Raw genomic sequence first — 17,815 nt, forward strand, 5'->3', positions numbered from 1 at the left:
ATTGAGTGGGTAGCTATATTGGTGAATTTAAAATGTTTAATCAACCTACTTCAGAATAAATAACTGATAAATGCATGTGTAATTGGTGCGGTAAATTATATCATATGTTTTATACACTCAGTAAGAGATGTACCAAATATGGAGTATATTTATATTAATAGGAAATGAGAATCTAATAAATATATCTAATAATTAGTTACTGCAGAGTTCACTTCCAATAACCTATATGATATAAGATGGTGACTGAGAAATACAATATATAACAGTATATTAAATTAACTGATAAAAAACTCAAGTCAAAATATATTATAAATATTGATGAAGTTCAAAGTTCATAAACTAAGTACTTATTCATACAATGCTGAAAGTATTAAGTTATACCCCTAGTCCACTCATAGAAATGTGACTATTAAAATTAAAACAGGAGGAAACATATGTATATATATTTATAGGTATATTATAAGTGAAATATACTCATGTTTGGTATTGATTTACACATCTACAGTAGTATTAAACAGTCCCATATATGTTAATACTAGGAAACATAAGTGTATTTAATGAACACTTTAAAATATATATATTAAACTGTAGCAGTATTTGATAACAAAAACAGAATTTATGTTTACCTGATAAATTACTTTCTCCAACGGTGTGTCCGGTCCACGGCGTCATCCTTACTTGTGGGATATTCTCCTCCCCAACAGGAAATGGCAAAGAGCCCAGCAAAGCTGGTCACATGATCCCTCCCAGGCTCCGCCTACCCCAGTCATTCGACCGACGTTAAGGAGGAATATTTGCATAGGAGAAACCATATGGTACCTTGGTGACTGTAGTTAAAGAAAATAAATTATCTGACCTGATTAAAAAAACCAGGGCGGGCCGTGGACCGGACACACCGTTGGAGAAAGTAATTTATCAGGTAAACATAAATTCTGTTTTCTCCAACATAGGTGTGTCCGGTCCACGGCGTCATCCTTACTTGTGGGAACCAATACCAAAGCTTTAGGACACGGATGAAGGGAGGGAGCAAATCAGGTCACCTAAATGGAAGGCACCACGGCTTGCAAAACCTTTCTCCCAAAAATAGCCTCAGAAGAAGCAAAAGTATCAAACTTGTAAAATTTGGTAAAAGTGTGCAGTGAAGACCAAGTCGCTGCCCTACATATCTGATCAACAGAAGCCTCGTTCTTGAAGGCCCATGTGGAAGCCACAGCCCTAGTGGAATGAGCTGTGATTCTTTCGGGAGGCTGCCGTCCGGCAGTCTCGTAAGCCAATCTGATGATGCTTTTAATCCAAAAAGAGAGAGAGGTAGAAGTTGCTTTTTGACCTCTCCTTTTACCAGAATAAACAACAAACAAGGAAGATGTTTGTCTAAAATCCTTTGTAGCATCTAAATAGAATTTTAGAGCGCGAACAACATCCAAATTGTGCAACCAACGTTCCTTCTTTGAAACTGGTTTCGGACACAGAGAAGGTACGATAATCTCCTGGTTAATGTTTTTGTTAGAAACAACTTTTGGAAGAAAACCAGGTTTAGTACGTAAAACCACCTTATCTGCATGGAACACCAGATAAGGAGGAGAACACTGCAGAGCAGATAATTCTGAAACTCTTCTAGCAGAAGAGATTGCAACTAAAAACAAAACTTTCCAAGATAATAACTTAATATCAACGGAATGTAAGGGTTCAAACGGAACCCCCTGAAGAACTGAAAGAACTAAATTGAGACTCCAAGGAGGAGTCAAAGGTTTGTAAACAGGCTTAATTCTAACCAGAGCCTGAACAAAGGCTTGAACATCTGGCACAGCTGCCAGCTTTTTGTGAAGTAACACAGACAAGGCAGAAATCTGTCCCTTCAGGGAACTTGCAGATAATCCTTTTTCCAATCCTTCTTGAAGGAAGGATAGAATCTTAGGAATCTTAACCTTGTCCCAAGGGAATCCTTTAGATTCACACCAACAGATATATTTTTTCCAAATTTTGTGGTAAATCTTTCTAGTTACAGGCTTTCTGGCCTGAACAAGAGTATCGATAACAGAATCTGAGAACCCTCGCTTCGATAAGATCAAGCGTTCAATCTCCAAGCAGTCAGCTGGAGTGAAACCAGGTTCGGATGTTCGAACGGACCCTGAACAAGAAGGTCTCGTCTCAAAGGTAGCTTCCAAGGTGGAGCCGATGACATATTCACCAGATCTGCATACCAAGTCCTGCGTGGCCACGCAGGAGCTATCAAGATCACCGACGCCCTCTCCTGATTGATCCTGGCTACCAGCCTGGGGATGAGAGGGAACGGCGGGAACACATAAGCTAGTTTGAAGGTCCAAGGTGCTACTAGTGCATCCACTAGAGCCGCCTTGGGATCCCTGGATCTGGACCCGTAGCAAGGAACTTTGAAGTTCTGACGAGAGGCCATCAGATCCATGTCTGGAATGCCCCACAGCTGAGTGACTTGGGCAAAGATTTCCGGATGGAGTTCCCACTCCCCCGGATGCAATGTCTGACGACTCAGAAAATCCGCTTCCCAATTTTCCACTCCTGGGATGTGGATAGCGGACAGGTGGCAGGAGTGAGACTCCGCCCATAGAATGATTTTGGTCACTTCTTCCATCGCTAGGGAACTCCTTGTTCCCCCCAAAGCATGGCGACCGCAGCTGTATTCAAACTGCTGGCCTTCCATCTGGTAGGCTGCTTGCTTACCCACTAAGCCACCGAGGATTTTGATTCTGTCCATAATCTCCTCATAAGGAGGAGAATCACTATCGACCGCCTTTATCAGCTCATCGAACCAGAAACATGCGGCTGTAGCGACAGGGACAATGCATGCAATTGGTTGTAGAAGGTAACCCTGCTGAACAAACATCTTTTTAAGCAAACCTTCTAATTTTTTATCCATAGGATCTTTGAAAGCACAACTATCCTCTATGGGTATAGTGGTGCGTTTGTTTAAAGTGGAAACCGCTCCCTCGACCTTGGGGACTGTCTGCCATAAGTCCTTTCTGGGGTCGACCAAAGGAAACAATTTTTTAAATATGGGGGGAGGGACGAAAGGAATACCGGGCCTTTCCCATTCTTTATTAACAATGTCCGCCACCCGCTTGGGTATAGGAAAAGCTTCTGGGAGCCCCGGCACCTCTAGGAACTTGTCCATTTTACATAGCTTCTCTGGGATGACCAACTTGTCACAATCATCCAGAGTGGATAATACCTCCTTAAGCAGAATGCGGAGATGTTCCAACTTAAATTTAAATGCAATCACATCAGGTTCAGCCTGTTGAGAAATGTTCCCTGAATCAGTAATTTCTCCCTCAGACAAAATCTCCCTGGCCCCATCAGACTGGGTTAGGGGCCCTTCAGAGATATTAGTATCAGCGTTGCCATGCTCTTCAGTATCTAAAACAGAGCAGCCGCGCTTACGCTGACAAGTGTTCATTTGGGCTAAAATGTTTTTGACAGAATTATCCATTACAGCCGTTAATTGTTGCATAGTAAGGAGTATTGGCGCGCTAGATGTACTAGGGGCCTCCTGAGTGGGCAAGACTCGTGTAGACGAAGGAGGGAATGATGCAGTACCATGCTTACTCCCCTCACTTGAGGAATCATCTTGGGCATCATTGTCATTATCACATAAATCACATTTATTTAAATGAATAGGAATTCTGGCTTCCCCACATTCAGAACACAGTCTATCTGGTAGTTCAGACATGTTAAACAGGCATAAACTTGATAACAAAGTACAAAAACGTTTTAAAATAAAACCGTTACTGTCACTTTAAATTTTAAACTGAACACACTTTATTACTGCAATTGCGAAAAAACATGAAGGAATTGTACAAAATTCACCAAATTTTCACCACAGTGTCTTAAAGCCTTAAAAGTATTGCACACCAAATTTGGAAGCTTTAACCCTTAAAATAACGGAACCGGAGCCGTTTTAAACTTTAACCCCTTTACAGTCCCTGGTATCTGCTTTGCTGAGACCCAACCAAGCCCAAAGGGGAATACGATACCAAATGACGCCTTCAGAAAGTCTTTTCTAAGTATCAGAGCTCCTCACACATGCGACTGCATGCCATGCCTCTCAAAAACAAGTGCGCCACACCGGCGCGAAAATGAGGCTCTGCTTATGCTTTGGGAAAGCCCCTAAGGAATAAGGTGTCTAATACAGTGCCTGCCGATATTCTTATATCAAAATACCCAGATAAAATGATTCCTCAAGGCTAAATATGTGTTAATAATGAATCGATTTAGCCCAGAAAAGTCTACAGTCTTAATAAGCCCTTGTGAAGCCCTTATTTATGATCGTAATAAACATGGCTTACCGGATCCCATAGGGAAAATGACATCTTCCAGCATTACATCGTCTTGTTAGAATGTGTCATACCTCAAGCAGCAAGAGACTGCATACTGTTCCCCCAACTGAAGTTAGTAGCTCTCAACAGTCCTGTGTGGAACAGCCATGGATTTTAGTTACGGTTGCTAAAATCATTTTCCTCATACAAACAGAAATCTTCATCTCTTTTCTGTTTCTGAGTAAATAGTACATACCAGCACTATTTCAAAATAACAAACTCTTGATTGAATAATAAAAACTACAGTTAAACACTAAAAAACTCTAAGCCATCTCCGTGGAGATGTTGCCTGTACAACGGCAAAGAGAATGACTGGGGTAGGCGGAGCCTGGGAGGGATCATGTGACCAGCTTTGCTGGGCTCTTTGCCATTTCCTGTTGGGGAGGAGAATATCCCACAAGTAAGGATGACGCCGTGGACCGGACACACCTATGTTGGAGAAACGTTTTTTTCTATGTCTTCTGCCACCGATGGACTAAAACTGGCATTACAGCCAAAAGAGTTGACTGTTAAGAGACAGGCATTACGAAATGGCCAATGAGGGACAAGTTCCGAAAAGCATGTATCCAAGTCTATTGGGTGATAAAGAAATAGCGAGGAGATTGGTCTCTGACAAAAACTCCTTGCACAAAGAGAAATGGCCTTTTGCCGACTGACTGAACCTGACCTCTTGCAATTGTGCCTTGCTGCTATTTTGCTTACAAGAGAGACAACAAGTGTGCGAACACAGTTTTCTGTAAGAAAAATCGTTATGGATAAGAGATTATTGGGCTTAATTCTCTTCCAAAATTGTGCAAATATTTCCCCTGGAAAATATGACAATAGACACATCTGGATACTATTTTGCATATTGGTTTGCTGGTAATGTATGGTGATTGTGAAATATATTTAATATTTGAAAGCAAAGAAATTCCTTATAGTATACTATAGTTGCAGCTGTGAGTTAAAAGGTATCTTATTCTTATATTTAATATTAAAGGGATAGTAAACCCCAAAATTTTGATGATAAAGTGCCCGTTTTTTAAAAAATTTGATTAAAAACAGGGGCACTTTAATTCATAAAAACTTACATTTCACTTGTGTTGTGAAAATACTTACCTTTTAATCTTGACAGCCGCTGCATCGCATCCTTGGCCTGCCGCAAAGCCTCTTCCTGGGTCTAAAATGAGGAATCCGGCTTCCTCCAATCCCGGCGTAGAATCAGACACGGGGTGATTGGAGGATGACCGATCCATAGTAAGAGGCTTGCAACGACTGGGGGAAAAGGTGGAGCGGCTGTCAGGATTAAAAGGTTAGTATTTTCACAACACGAGTGAAATGTAAATGTTGATGAATTAAAGTGCCCCTGTTTTTAATCAATTTTTTTTTTAAAACTGACACTGTATCAACAAAATTTACATTCACTTTAAGCATTGTAAGTTAGTAATCCATATTTTGATATTGGACTTGTGTTGTTGGCTAATTACAAATTGCCTTATAAGTTAAATGGCAAGGTGTGATTTTAATAAGCGATTAATTTTGAGTAAGGTTAATTTATAGAAATATTTCTTTTATACCTTGCTTGGTATAGAAAATTGTAACAACTAAACATATATATTTGGCCAGAATTATTACGCTATTTACTGCATAAATATAATCATTGTGTTTTAATAAGGATTAACTGATCAGAACTTTGGAAATATTGTTATGTAAATATATAATACCACTGAAATAGAGTATAATTAATATTGTAACCTGAGTTATATCTAACAATGCCATTGCAAAGGCGATGCGCTTGGCCACCTCTACATTTCACAGAGCCTTGCCGTATTAAGCAACACCAACACAGCACCTTGCTATTCTAACTCACCCTTAAATCTTGGAGCATAAATGTGGAGTATGAATTACACTAAATTATTTCCTTGGGCCCAGACTTCTGAGTCATACGCCATAAAACAAGAAGCTTTAAGGTACTTATCACACAATTAACATTTCATATTTTGGTAGAAAATTTAGAAATCTAAAGTGATAATGGATTATAAGTAAGTTGGTATCTTTAACAGGAGTTAGATACAGATGCTGATTAAAAGTGCTAGTTAGTGTCTGGCCAAAAGTGCATCTACTATGATAGCTGCAAACGAAGGAAGGAGTGAGAAATGGTTACCTGTGATAATGGTGAGATCCATCCAGCTGTCAGAGCTGTTACCAGTTCAGGCTGTAGGTAGTGAGCAAGTGGGAATTTTAAGTGGAGTTAGGTACAGATGCTGATTTAATGTGCTAGTTATAGTGTTGATGTTTGGGCAGAGGTGTGTATGAAAAAATGCCAATGAAGGCAAGACGAGTGAGAAATTGTTACCTGTGATAATGGCAGGATCCATCCAGCTGCCGGGGCTGTCCCAGTTCAGGCTGTTGGTAGTGACAGTGTTGGACGTTGGTGCACTGTGGGTAACGGAGGGGGAGGAAGCATTGGAAAGCCCACCAAAGTTGATGTTAATGTTGGGTAGAAGTGCCCTTAGCCCGTCCTGCCATTCCTTCATATGTATACTCTCTACTGAATTGCTGTGATCTTGGAGATTTACCAAGAACAAAACAAACAAAAAAAAAAATAAAAGAAAAAAAAAAGAAAAAAAAAAAAAAAAAGAAAGAAAAAAAAATATAAAGCTGATGTTAGAATCTTCTGGTTTTAGGGACTCCTATATAAAATATTTATCTTTTAATTTGAATTTTTGATTACATATATTCTGCTATTAAATTGATGAAGGGAATGTTGCAACTTAATTTTTTGAATCAAGCTATTTTTGTGCTTTAGCTCTCAAGCCTGAAATAAATAAAAAGCCAAAAGAAACCACCAGAAAAACTGTCTGGATATTGTAGTTAGCAAAGGAGGAGGAGTTGGGAAAAAAAATAAAATAAATAAAAAATCATAAGCAGTGTGGAAAGTTATGAATATGTCGCAAGTAAAAAAAAAACACGCAGTGAGGGGTTACCAGAGAGACACTAAAACCCACTAAATAGGAAATTGTAGAGGTTAATTTGTCAAAAAAAATAATAATCATGTTTTTTATAAGATGCACATATACCTTGTTTTATGCATTAGCTACATCACAGCTGCTTACCTGGCAGCTTAAAGGTTTTCTGGTTGACCTTCAGCAACAGACATTTCCATTTTTATATTCAAAACTTGGACAGGCTGCAGAATGAATTTGCTGGTTATCCAAAATTCTACATTCCTGTATGATTGTTCTGTGCTATGTTAGCAAAGATTAAGTTGATGTACCCTAAGTAAAACTATAGGTTTTTTTTATACTTTAGTGTATCACCTAGTATTAGTCTTCAAAAATGTAGCCAACTACAAGTCCTCTTAGAGATATTGTAATATTTTAATTAAATTCGCTTCAACAAATGACAAATACTAATGGAAAGTTTTCAATGTTGTCATAAGCCTTGATATTGGAATTCTGTACACCTTTATCTTTCGAGAAGTTTACCAGAAGTGCGGGTGCGTGCGCCTATATATCTATATATTTAAAAAATAATTTAACTACAAAATCAAAGTGTGAAGTTGATATCAATTTTGAAAGTGATATTGTTGGGATTAATTTTACTTAACATTTTTAATCAGCACCTGTGTTTGATGTCCTTTGCATATATTAAAAAAATAAAATTAAATCCGAAGTGATCTCTTGAACCCATGTAAAATGTCTACATACTCCATATTTATGTTTAAAACAATAACTCAAGGTGGTACACAGTTTAACTGAACAAACACAAAAGCAGTTTTTTTTTTTTACTAATTATATGTAAAAAAAAAAAAAAAAAAAAGGTTCTTGAAACCCAATGGGCTTGACACATTTCTGGCTAGTGGTAAATAAGTGATTTCAGGCTAATACAGCTGGTGTTTCAGATTAACAACCTTTTTTTCCAGTCACGTGACTGCTATTGAAAAGCAGTGCACTAATTAAAATAGCCAGTAGGTGGAGCTGTCCGCTTGTGTTGCAGCAAAGTTTTGCAAGCTTAGCAGACTGAAATTAATCTGTGTACACAGAGTAGACATTAGATATTGAGCAGCTTTCAAAGGAACAAGATCTAGCAGCCACTTCCCTATTATCTTCCTGTGCAGCTGCTTGAGGTGAGGGTGTCTAACTGCTTATTAATCACTCCAGAATGAAATGCATAGAATAGGTGCAGACCCAATATTATCTAACATGCAAACAATGCAGAGATCTGATTGCAGAAAAATGCAAGTAAAAAATGTTTTTGTTTATTAAACCTAGTTTGAGGATACAGTCTGTTGTGTGATTATTTAATTAGGTTTATAATGCTGTTTAGCATTTAAAGTCTTCATTTCAAAGCTTTAAAAATAATGTCTTGGCTGTTATTGTCAATTTTGAGAGGGGCCTGGAATCTAACTCCCTCACTTCCCGTGGACTTACATTATAAACTGGGTTTCAATCTACAACGGTTTTGATTTACAACCATTCCTTCTGGAACCTAACCCCGGCGTAAACTGAGGGCTACCTGTGTGTGTGTGTGTGTGTATATATATATATAACAGAATTTATGCTTACCTGATAAATTACTTTCTCCAACGGTGTGTCCGGTCCACGGCGTCATCCTTACTTGTGGGATATTCTCTTCCCCAACAGGAAATGGCAAAGAGCCCAGCAAAGCTGGTCATATGATCCCTCCTAGGCTCCGCCTACCCCAGTCATTCGACCGACGTACAGGAGGAAATATGCATAGGAGAAACCATATGATACCGTGGTGACTGTAGTTAGAGAAAATAATTCATCAGACCTGATTAAAAAAACCAGGGCGGGCCGTGGACCGGACACACCGTTGGAGAAAGTAATTTATCAGGTAAGCATAAATTCTGTTTTCTCCAACATAGGTGTGTCCGGTCCACGGCGTCATCCTTACTTGTGGGAACCAATACCAAAGCTTTAGGACACGGATGAAGGGAGGGAGCAAATCAGGTCACCTAAATGGAAGGCACCACGGCTTGCAAAACCTTTCTCCCAAAAATAGCCTCAGAAGAAGCAAAAGTATCAAATTTGTAAAATTTGGCAAAAGTGTGCAGTGAAGACCAAGTCGCTGCCTTACATATCTGGTCAACAGAAGCCTCATTCTTGAAGGCCCATGTGGAAGCCACAGCCCTAGTGGAGTGAGCTGTGATTCTTTCAGGAGGCTGCCGTCCGGCAGTCTCATAAGCCAAACGGATAATGCTTTTAAGCCAAAAAGAAAGAGAGGTAGAAGTTGCTTTTTGACCTCTCCTTTTACCAGAATAAACAACAAACAAAGAAGAAGTTTGTCTGAAATCTTTAGTGGCCTCTAAATAGAATTTTAGAGCACGGACTACGTCCAAATTGTGTAACAAACGTTCCTTCTTTGAAACTGGATTCGGGCACAAAGAAGGTACAACTATCTCCTGGTTAATATTCTTGTTGGAAACAACTTTCGGAAGAAAACCAGGCTTAGTACGCAAAACCACCTTATCTGCATGGAACACCAGATAGGGCGGAGAACACTGCAGAGCAGATAACTCAGAAACTCTTCTAGCAGAAGAAATTGCAACCAAAAACAAAACTTTCCAAGATAATAACTTAATATCTACGGAATGTAAGGGTTCAAACGGAACCCCTTGAAGAACTGAAAGAACTAGATTAAGACTCCAGGGAGGAGTCAAGGGTCTGTAAACAGGCTTGATTCTAACCAGAGCCTGAACAAACGCTTGAACGTCTGGCACAGCTGCCAGCCTTTTGTGAAGTAAAACAGATAACGCAGAAATCTGTCCCTTCAGAGAACTTGCAGATAATCCCTTCTCCAAACCCTCTTGTAGAAAGGATAAAATCCTAGGAATTTTTATCTTGTTCCATGGGAATCCTTTAGATTCACACCAATAGATATATTTTTTCCATATCTTATGGTAAATTTTTCTAGTTACAGGCTTTCTAGCCTGAATCAGAGTATCTATTACAGAATCTGAAAACCCACGCTTTGATAAAATCAAGCGTTCAATCTCCAAGCAGTCAGTTGGAGAGAAACCAGATTCGGATGTTCGAATGGACCTTGAACAAGAAGCTCCTGTCTCAAAGGTAGCTTCCATGGTGGAGCCGATGACATATTCACCAGGTCTGCATACCAAATCCTGCGTGGCCACGCAGGAGCTATCAAGATCACCGAAGCCCTCTCCTGGTTGATCCTGGCTACCAGCCTGGAAATAAGAGGAAACGGTGGGAAAACATAAGCTAGGTTGAAGGTCCAAGGTGCTACTAGTGCATCTACTAGAGTCGCCTTGGGATCCCTGGATCTGGACCCGTAACAAGGAACCTTGAAGTTCTGACGAGACGCCATCAGATCCATGTCTGGAATGCCCCATAATTGAGTTATTTGGGCAAAGATTTCCGGGTGGAGTTCCCACTCCCCCGGATGGAATGTCTGACTCAGAAAATCCGCTTCCCATTTTTCCACTCCTGGGATGTGGATTGCAGACAAGTGGCAGGAGTGATCCTCCGCCCATTGAATTATCTTGGTCACTTCCTCCATCGCCAAGGAACTCCTTGTTCCCCCCTGATGGTTGATATATGCAACTGTCGTCATGTTGTCTGATTGAAACCTTATGAATTTGGCCCTTGCTAGATGAGGCCAAGCTTTGAGAGCATTGAATATCGCTCTCAGTTCCAGAATGTTTATCGGGAGAAGAGATTCTTCCCGAGACCATAGACCCTGAGCTTTCAGGGGTTCCCAGACCGCACCCCAGCCCACCAGACTGGCGTCGGTCGTGACAATGACCCACTCTGGTCTGCGGAAGCTCATTCCCTGTGACAGGTTGTCCAGGATTAGCCACCAACGGAGTGAATCTCTGGTCCTTTGATCTACTTGAATCGTCGGAGACAAGTCTGTATAATCCCCATTCCACTGTCTGAGCATGCACAGTTGTAATGGTCTTAGATGGATTCGTGCAAAAGGAACTATGTCCATTGCTGCAACCATCAATCCTATTACTTCCATGCACTGCGCTATGGAAGGACGAAGAACAGAATGAAGAACTTGACAAGAGCTTAGAAGTTTTGATTTTCTGACCTCTGTCAGAAAAATCCTCATTTCTAAGGAGTCTATTATTGTTCCCAAGAAGGGAACTCTTGTTGACGGGGAAAGAGAACTTTTTTCTATGTTTACTTTCCATCCGTGAGATCTGAGAAAGGCTAGGACGATAGAGACGACGCTTGAATCAGGATGTCGTCCAAGTACGGTACTACTGCAATGCCCCTTGGTCTTAGAACCGCTAGAAGGGACCCTAGTACCTTTGTGAAAATTCTCGGAGCAGTGGCTAATCCGAATGGAAGTGCCACAAACTGGTAATGCTTGTCCAGAAAAGCGAACCTTAGGAACTGATGATGTTCCTTGTGGATAGGAATATGGAGGTACGCATCCTTTAAATCCACCGTGGTCATAAATTGACCTTCCTGGGTGGTAGGAAGGATCGTTCGAATGGTTTCCATTTTGAACGATGGAACCCTGAGAAATTTGTTTAGGATCTTGAGATCTAGAATAGGTCTGAATGTTCCCTCTTTTTTGGGAACTATGAACAGGTTGGAGTAAAACCCCATCCCTTGTTCTCTTATTGGAACTGGATGAATTACTCCCATCCTTAACAGGTTTTCTACACAATGTAAGAATGCCTGTCTTTTTATTTGGTTTGAAGATAATTGAGACCTGTGGAACCTTCCCCTTGGGGGTAGTTCCTTGAATTCCAGGAGATAACCTTGAGAAACTATTTCTAGTGCCCAAGGATCCTGAACATCTCTTGCCCAGGCCTGAGCAAAGAGAGAAAGTCTGCCCCCCACCAGATCCGGTCCCGGATCGGGGGCCATCCCTTCATGCTGTTTTGGTAGCAGTGGCAGGCTTCTTGGCCTGCTTACCCTTGTTCCAGCCTTGCATCGGTCTCCAGGCTGGTTTGGGTTGAGAAGTATTACCCTCTTGCTTAGAGGATGTAGAAGTAGAGGCTGGTCCGTTTCTGCGAAAGGGACGAAAATTAGGCTTATTTCTAGCCTTAAAAGACCTATCCTGAGGAAGGGCGTGGCCCTTTCCTCCGGTAATGTCTGAAATAATCTCTTTCAAATCAGGACCAAACAGTGTTTTGCCCTTGAAAGGGATGTTAAGCAATTTTGTCTTGGAAGACACATCCGCTGACCAAGACTTTAGCCAGAGCGCTCTGCGCGCCACGATAGCAAACCCTGAATTTTTCGCCGCTAATCTCGCTAATTGCAAAGCGGCATCTAGAATAAAAGAGGTAGCCAATTTAAGTGCATGAACTCTGTCCATAACCTCCTCATACGAAGATTCTTTATTGAGCGACTTTTCTAGTTCTTCGAACCAGAAACACGCTGCCGTAGTGACAGGAACAATGCATGAAATTGGTTGAAGAAGGTAACCTTGCTGAACAAACATTTTTTTAAGCAAACCCTCTAATTTTTTATCCATAGGATCTTTAAAAGCACAACTATCTTCTATGGGAATAGTAGTGCGTTTGTTTAGAGTAGAGACCGCCCCCTCGACCTTAGGGACTGTCTGCCATAAGTCCTTTCTGGGGTCGACTATAGGAAATAATTTCTTAAATATAGGGGGAGGCACAAAAGGTATGCCGGGCCTTTCCCATTCCTTGTTTACTATGTCCGCCACCCGCTTGGGTATAGGAAAAACATCGGGGGGCACCGGAACCTCTAGGAACTTGTCCATCTTACATAATTTCTCTGGAATGACCAAATTGTCACAATCATCCAGAGTAGATAATACCTCCTTAAGCAGTGCGCGGAGATGTTCTAATTTAAATTTAAATGTTACAACATCAGGTTCAGCTTGTTGAGAAATTTTTCCTGAATCTGAAATTTCTCCCTCAGACAAAACCTCCCTCCTGGCCCCTTCAGATTGGTGTGAGGGTATGTCAGAAGCGTTATCATCAGCGTCCTCTTGCTCTTCAGTGTTTAAAACAGAGCAATCGCGCTTTCTTTGATAAGTAGGCATTTTAGATAAAATATTTGCAATAGAATTATCCATAACAGCCGTTAATTGTTGCATAGTAATAAGTATTGGCGCACTAGATGTACTAGGGGCCTCTTGTGTGGGCAAAACTGGTGTAGACACAGAAGGGGGTGATGCAGTACCATGCTTACTCCCCTCATCTGAAGAATCATCTTGGGCACTATTATTATCTGTGGCATCATTGTCCCTACTTTGTTTGGACACCATGTCACAATTATCACATATATTTAAATGGGGAGACACATTGGCTTTCATACATATAGAACATAGTTTATCTGATGGTTCAGACATGTTAAACAGGCTTAAACTTGTCAACAAAGCACAAAAAACGTTTTAAAATAAAACCGTTACTGTCACTTTAAATTTTAAACAGAACACACTTTATTACTGAATATGTGAAAAAGTATGAAGCAATTGTTCAAAATTCACCAAAATTTCACCACAGTGTCTTAAAGCCTTAAAAGTATTGCACACCAAATTTGAAAGCTTTAACCATTAAAATAACGGAACCGGAGCCGTTTTTACATTTAACCCCTATACAGTCCCAGGAATCTGCTTTGCTGAGACCCAACCAAGCCCAGAGGGGAATACGATACCAAATGACGCCTTCTATAAGCTTTTTCAGTGATTCTAGCTCCTCACACATGCATCTGCATGCCTTGCCTTCCAAAAACAACTGCGCATTAGTGGCGCGAAAATGAGGCTCTGCCTATGACTAGAGAAGGCCCCCATCTGAAAAAGGTGTCCATACAGTGCCTGCCGTTTTTTTTAACAACAATCCCCAAGATTATAATAACTATAAAGCGCTATAATCTGTCAAATATGCTTAGCAAGTAATCGTTTTAGCCCAGAAAAATGTCTACCAGTTTTTTAAGCCCTTATAAAGCCTTTATTCTTATACTTAAACTAAGAAAATGGCTTACCGGTCCCCATAGGGAAAATGACAGCCTTCCAGCATTACCAAGTCGTGTTAGAAATGTGGCCATCATACCTCAGGCAGAAAAGTCTGCCAACTGCTTCCCCCAACTGAAGTTACTTCATCTCAACAGTCCTGTGTGGAAACAGCAATCGATTTTAGTAACGTTTGCTAAAATCATCTTCCTCTCACAAACAGAAATCTTCTTCTCTTTTCTGTTTCAGAGTAAATAGTACATACCAGCACTATTTTAAAATAACAAACACTTGATTGAAGAATAAAAACTACATTTAAACACCAAAAAACTCTTAGCCATCTCCGTGGAGATGTTGCCTGTGCAACGGCAAAGAGAATGACTGGGGTAGGCGGAGCCTAGGAGGGATCATATGACCAGCTTTGCTGGGCTCTTTGCCATTTCCTGTTGGGGAAGAGAATATCCCACAAGTAAGGATGACGCCGTGGACCGGACACACCTATGTTGGAGAAATATATATATATATATATATATACACACATACATACATATACATATACACACACATACATATATTCATATTCAGAAGTAGCAACAAAGAGATGCTGTATGAAATTAACCTGCTCTGCACTTTGTTAACTTATGATGGAGATTCACACTTTACACAATGGTACTCTGGACTATGTGTTTTAGCACAGTGATTTTTAACACCACCATCCCAAAATTAAAAAAAACAAAAAAACAAAAAACAAAAACACATTGTAGCTATATATATATATATATATATATATATATATATATATATATATATACATACACACACACTGTATGTATTGTGCTGTTATGCCATGCCTCCTACAAACTACCCCTGCACTGGGAGTAAAAAACAAGCAAAGTTTAAAAAATGTCACACTGTTGTCAGTCTGCCGCTGCACACCTGAGGATCTCTCACGGCACACTAGTGTGCCACGGCACACTGGTTGAAAAACACTGTTTTAGCATGTGATTATTAGTAAGCCTTTCAAACATGTTGGCATAATCACACGTAAGCTCTGCTCTATTCAGTTACAGGGACATTATGGATACAGATAAATCTGCACTATTTAAATAAATATCACAAAAGTATACATTTTTTTTTTTTTTTTTTACTTGCATGAAAAAAGTTCCCTTCGATTTTAAAGTCAAAACAGAAAATGCACAATGGATCCAAGAGATACTGGTAGACCATGACATGCGTCACAAATCTAAGTACAAAAATAACTTAATAATTCAGCTATAAATAACCTTTAAGTTGCAAAGAGAAAAAAAAAAAGAAAAGATTTTGCTATTGACGTTACTTTTGTCCATTTAATAGTAAGAAACTTTCAGAAATCTTATACCTACCAATGTGTGTAATTACTCTGATATAGAAATGTATCCAAGTAAATTAAAGGAAATGCATTCACCATAATTCTTCATCAAATACCTAAAATATGTCCATATCTGCCCTTTCAGCAAACAAAACAAAAAACACAAACAAATAATAGCTCATCGTTTTTACAAATTCAATGATCATAAGGATCTTCAGCAAAGTTAAATTAGAGATATCACCTTAAGAGCTTGTATCTGATCATTTAAAGGGACACTGTAGCCAAAAAATTTCTTTCGTGATTCAGATTGAGCATGACATTTTAAGCAACTTTCTAATTTACTCCTAATATCAAATTTTCTTCTTTCTCTTGGTATCTTTATTTGAAATGCAAGAATGTAAGTTTAGATGCCGGCCCATTTTTGGTGAACAACCTGGGTTGTCCTTGCTGATTGGTGGATAAATTCATCCACCAATAAAAAAGTGTTGTCCAGAGTACTGAAACCAAAAAAAAGCTTAGATGCCTTCTTTTTCAAATAATGATAGCAAGAGAACGAAGAAAAATTGATAACAGGAGTAAATTAGAAAGTTGCTTAAAATTGCATGCTCTTTCTGAATTACAAAATATTTTTTTTTGGGTACAGTGTCCCTTTAAGTCTCATCTGTGGACTCTGGGGGATCAGCCCTCTATGGTGCATCTACATCACTGGTTTTCAAACCTGTCCCCAGGCCTCCCTAACAGGACACATTTTGTCGATATCGAAACTTGAGCACAGGGGAAATAATCAGCTTTTTAGTAAACATTTTACCTGCTCTCATCTAAGGTAATACTGAAAACCTGGCCTGTTGGGGAGGCCTGAGGGCAGGTTTGAAAACCAGTGATCTACATCTATTGACACCCTTAGTCAAAATTGGAATGCCTGTAACCCCATATTGTCTATCCTGCTTACAAAAAAACATAATTTATGTAAGAACTTACCTGATAAATTCATTTCTTTCATATTAGCAAGAGTCCATGAGCTAGTGACGTATGGGATATACATTCCTACCAGGAGGGGCAAAGTTTCCCAAACCTTAAAATGCCTATAAATACAACCCTCACCACACCCACAATTCAGTTTAACGAATAGCCAAGAAGTGGGGTGATAAGAAAAAAGTGCGAAAGCATATAAAATAAGGAATTGGAATAATTGTGCTTTATACAAAATCATAACCACCACAAAAAAAGGGCGGGCCTCATGGACTCTTGCTAATATGAAAGAAATGAATTTATCAGGTAAGTTCTTACATAAATTATGTTTTCTTTCATGTAATTAGCAAGAGTCCATGAGCTAGTGACGTATGGGATAATGACTACCCAAGAAGTGGATCTTTCCACACAAGAGTCACTAGAGAGGGAGGGATAAAATAAAGACAGCCAATTCCTGCTGAAAATAATCCACACCCAAAATAAAGTTTAATGAAAAACATAAGCAGAAGAATCAAACTGAAACCGCTGCCTGAAGTACTTTTCTACCAAAAACTGCTTCAGAAGAAGAAAATACATCAAAATGGTAGAATTTAGTAAAAGTATGCAAAGAGGACCAAGTCGCTGCTTTGCAGATCTGGTCAACCGAAGCTTCATTCCTAAACGCCCAGGAAGTAGAAACTGACCTAGTAGAATGAGCTGTAATTCTCTGAGGCGGAGTTTTACCCGACTCAACATAGGCAAGATGAATTAAAGATTTCAACCAAGATGCCAAAGAAATGGCAGAAGCTTTCTGGCCTTTTCTAGAACCGGAAAAAATAACAAATAGACTAGAAGTCTTACGAAAAGATTTCGTAGCTTCAACATAATATTTCAAAGCTCTAACAACATCCAAAGAATGCAACGATTTCTCCTTAGAATTCTTAGGATTAGGACATAATGAAGGAACCACAATTTCTCTACTAATGTTGTTGGAATTCACAACTTTAGGTAAAAATTCAAAAGAAGTTCGCAACACCGCCTTATCCTGATGAAAAATCAGAAAAGGAGACTCACAAGAAAGAGCAGATAATTCAGAAACTCTTCTGGCAGAAGAGATGGCCAAAAGGAACAAAAAACTTTCCAAGAAAGTAATTTAATATCCAATGAATGCATAGGTTCAAATGGAGGAGCTTGAAGAGCCCCCAGAACCAAATTCAAACTCCAAGGAGGAGAAATTGACTTAATGACAGGCTTTATA

At 39.6% G+C, this 17,815-nt stretch overlaps 1 protein-coding gene across 7 annotated transcripts in view; it reads right to left on the minus strand.

Annotated features, from left to right (window-relative positions):
• Window positions 1-17,815, minus strand: part of CNOT4 (CCR4-NOT transcription complex subunit 4) — a 541,039-nt gene that overhangs the window by 26,436 nt on the left and 496,788 nt on the right. For 4 of the 7 annotated variants that reach the window (XM_053718981.1, XM_053718983.1, XM_053718982.1 and 1 more), the window contains one exon: window positions 6,685-6,894. The exons of the other annotated variants lie outside the window; for them this stretch is intronic. In XM_053718981.1, the coding sequence (XP_053574956.1) occupies window positions 6,685-6,894 (210 nt within the window). The remainder of the gene's footprint in view (window positions 1-6,684; window positions 6,895-17,815) is intronic. 7 annotated transcript variants of the gene reach the window in all.

Source organism: Bombina bombina, chromosome 6 (genome assembly GCF_027579735.1).
Source record: "Bombina bombina isolate aBomBom1 chromosome 6, aBomBom1.pri, whole genome shotgun sequence".
Classification (NCBI taxonomy): Eukaryota; Metazoa; Chordata; class Amphibia; order Anura; family Bombinatoridae; genus Bombina; species Bombina bombina.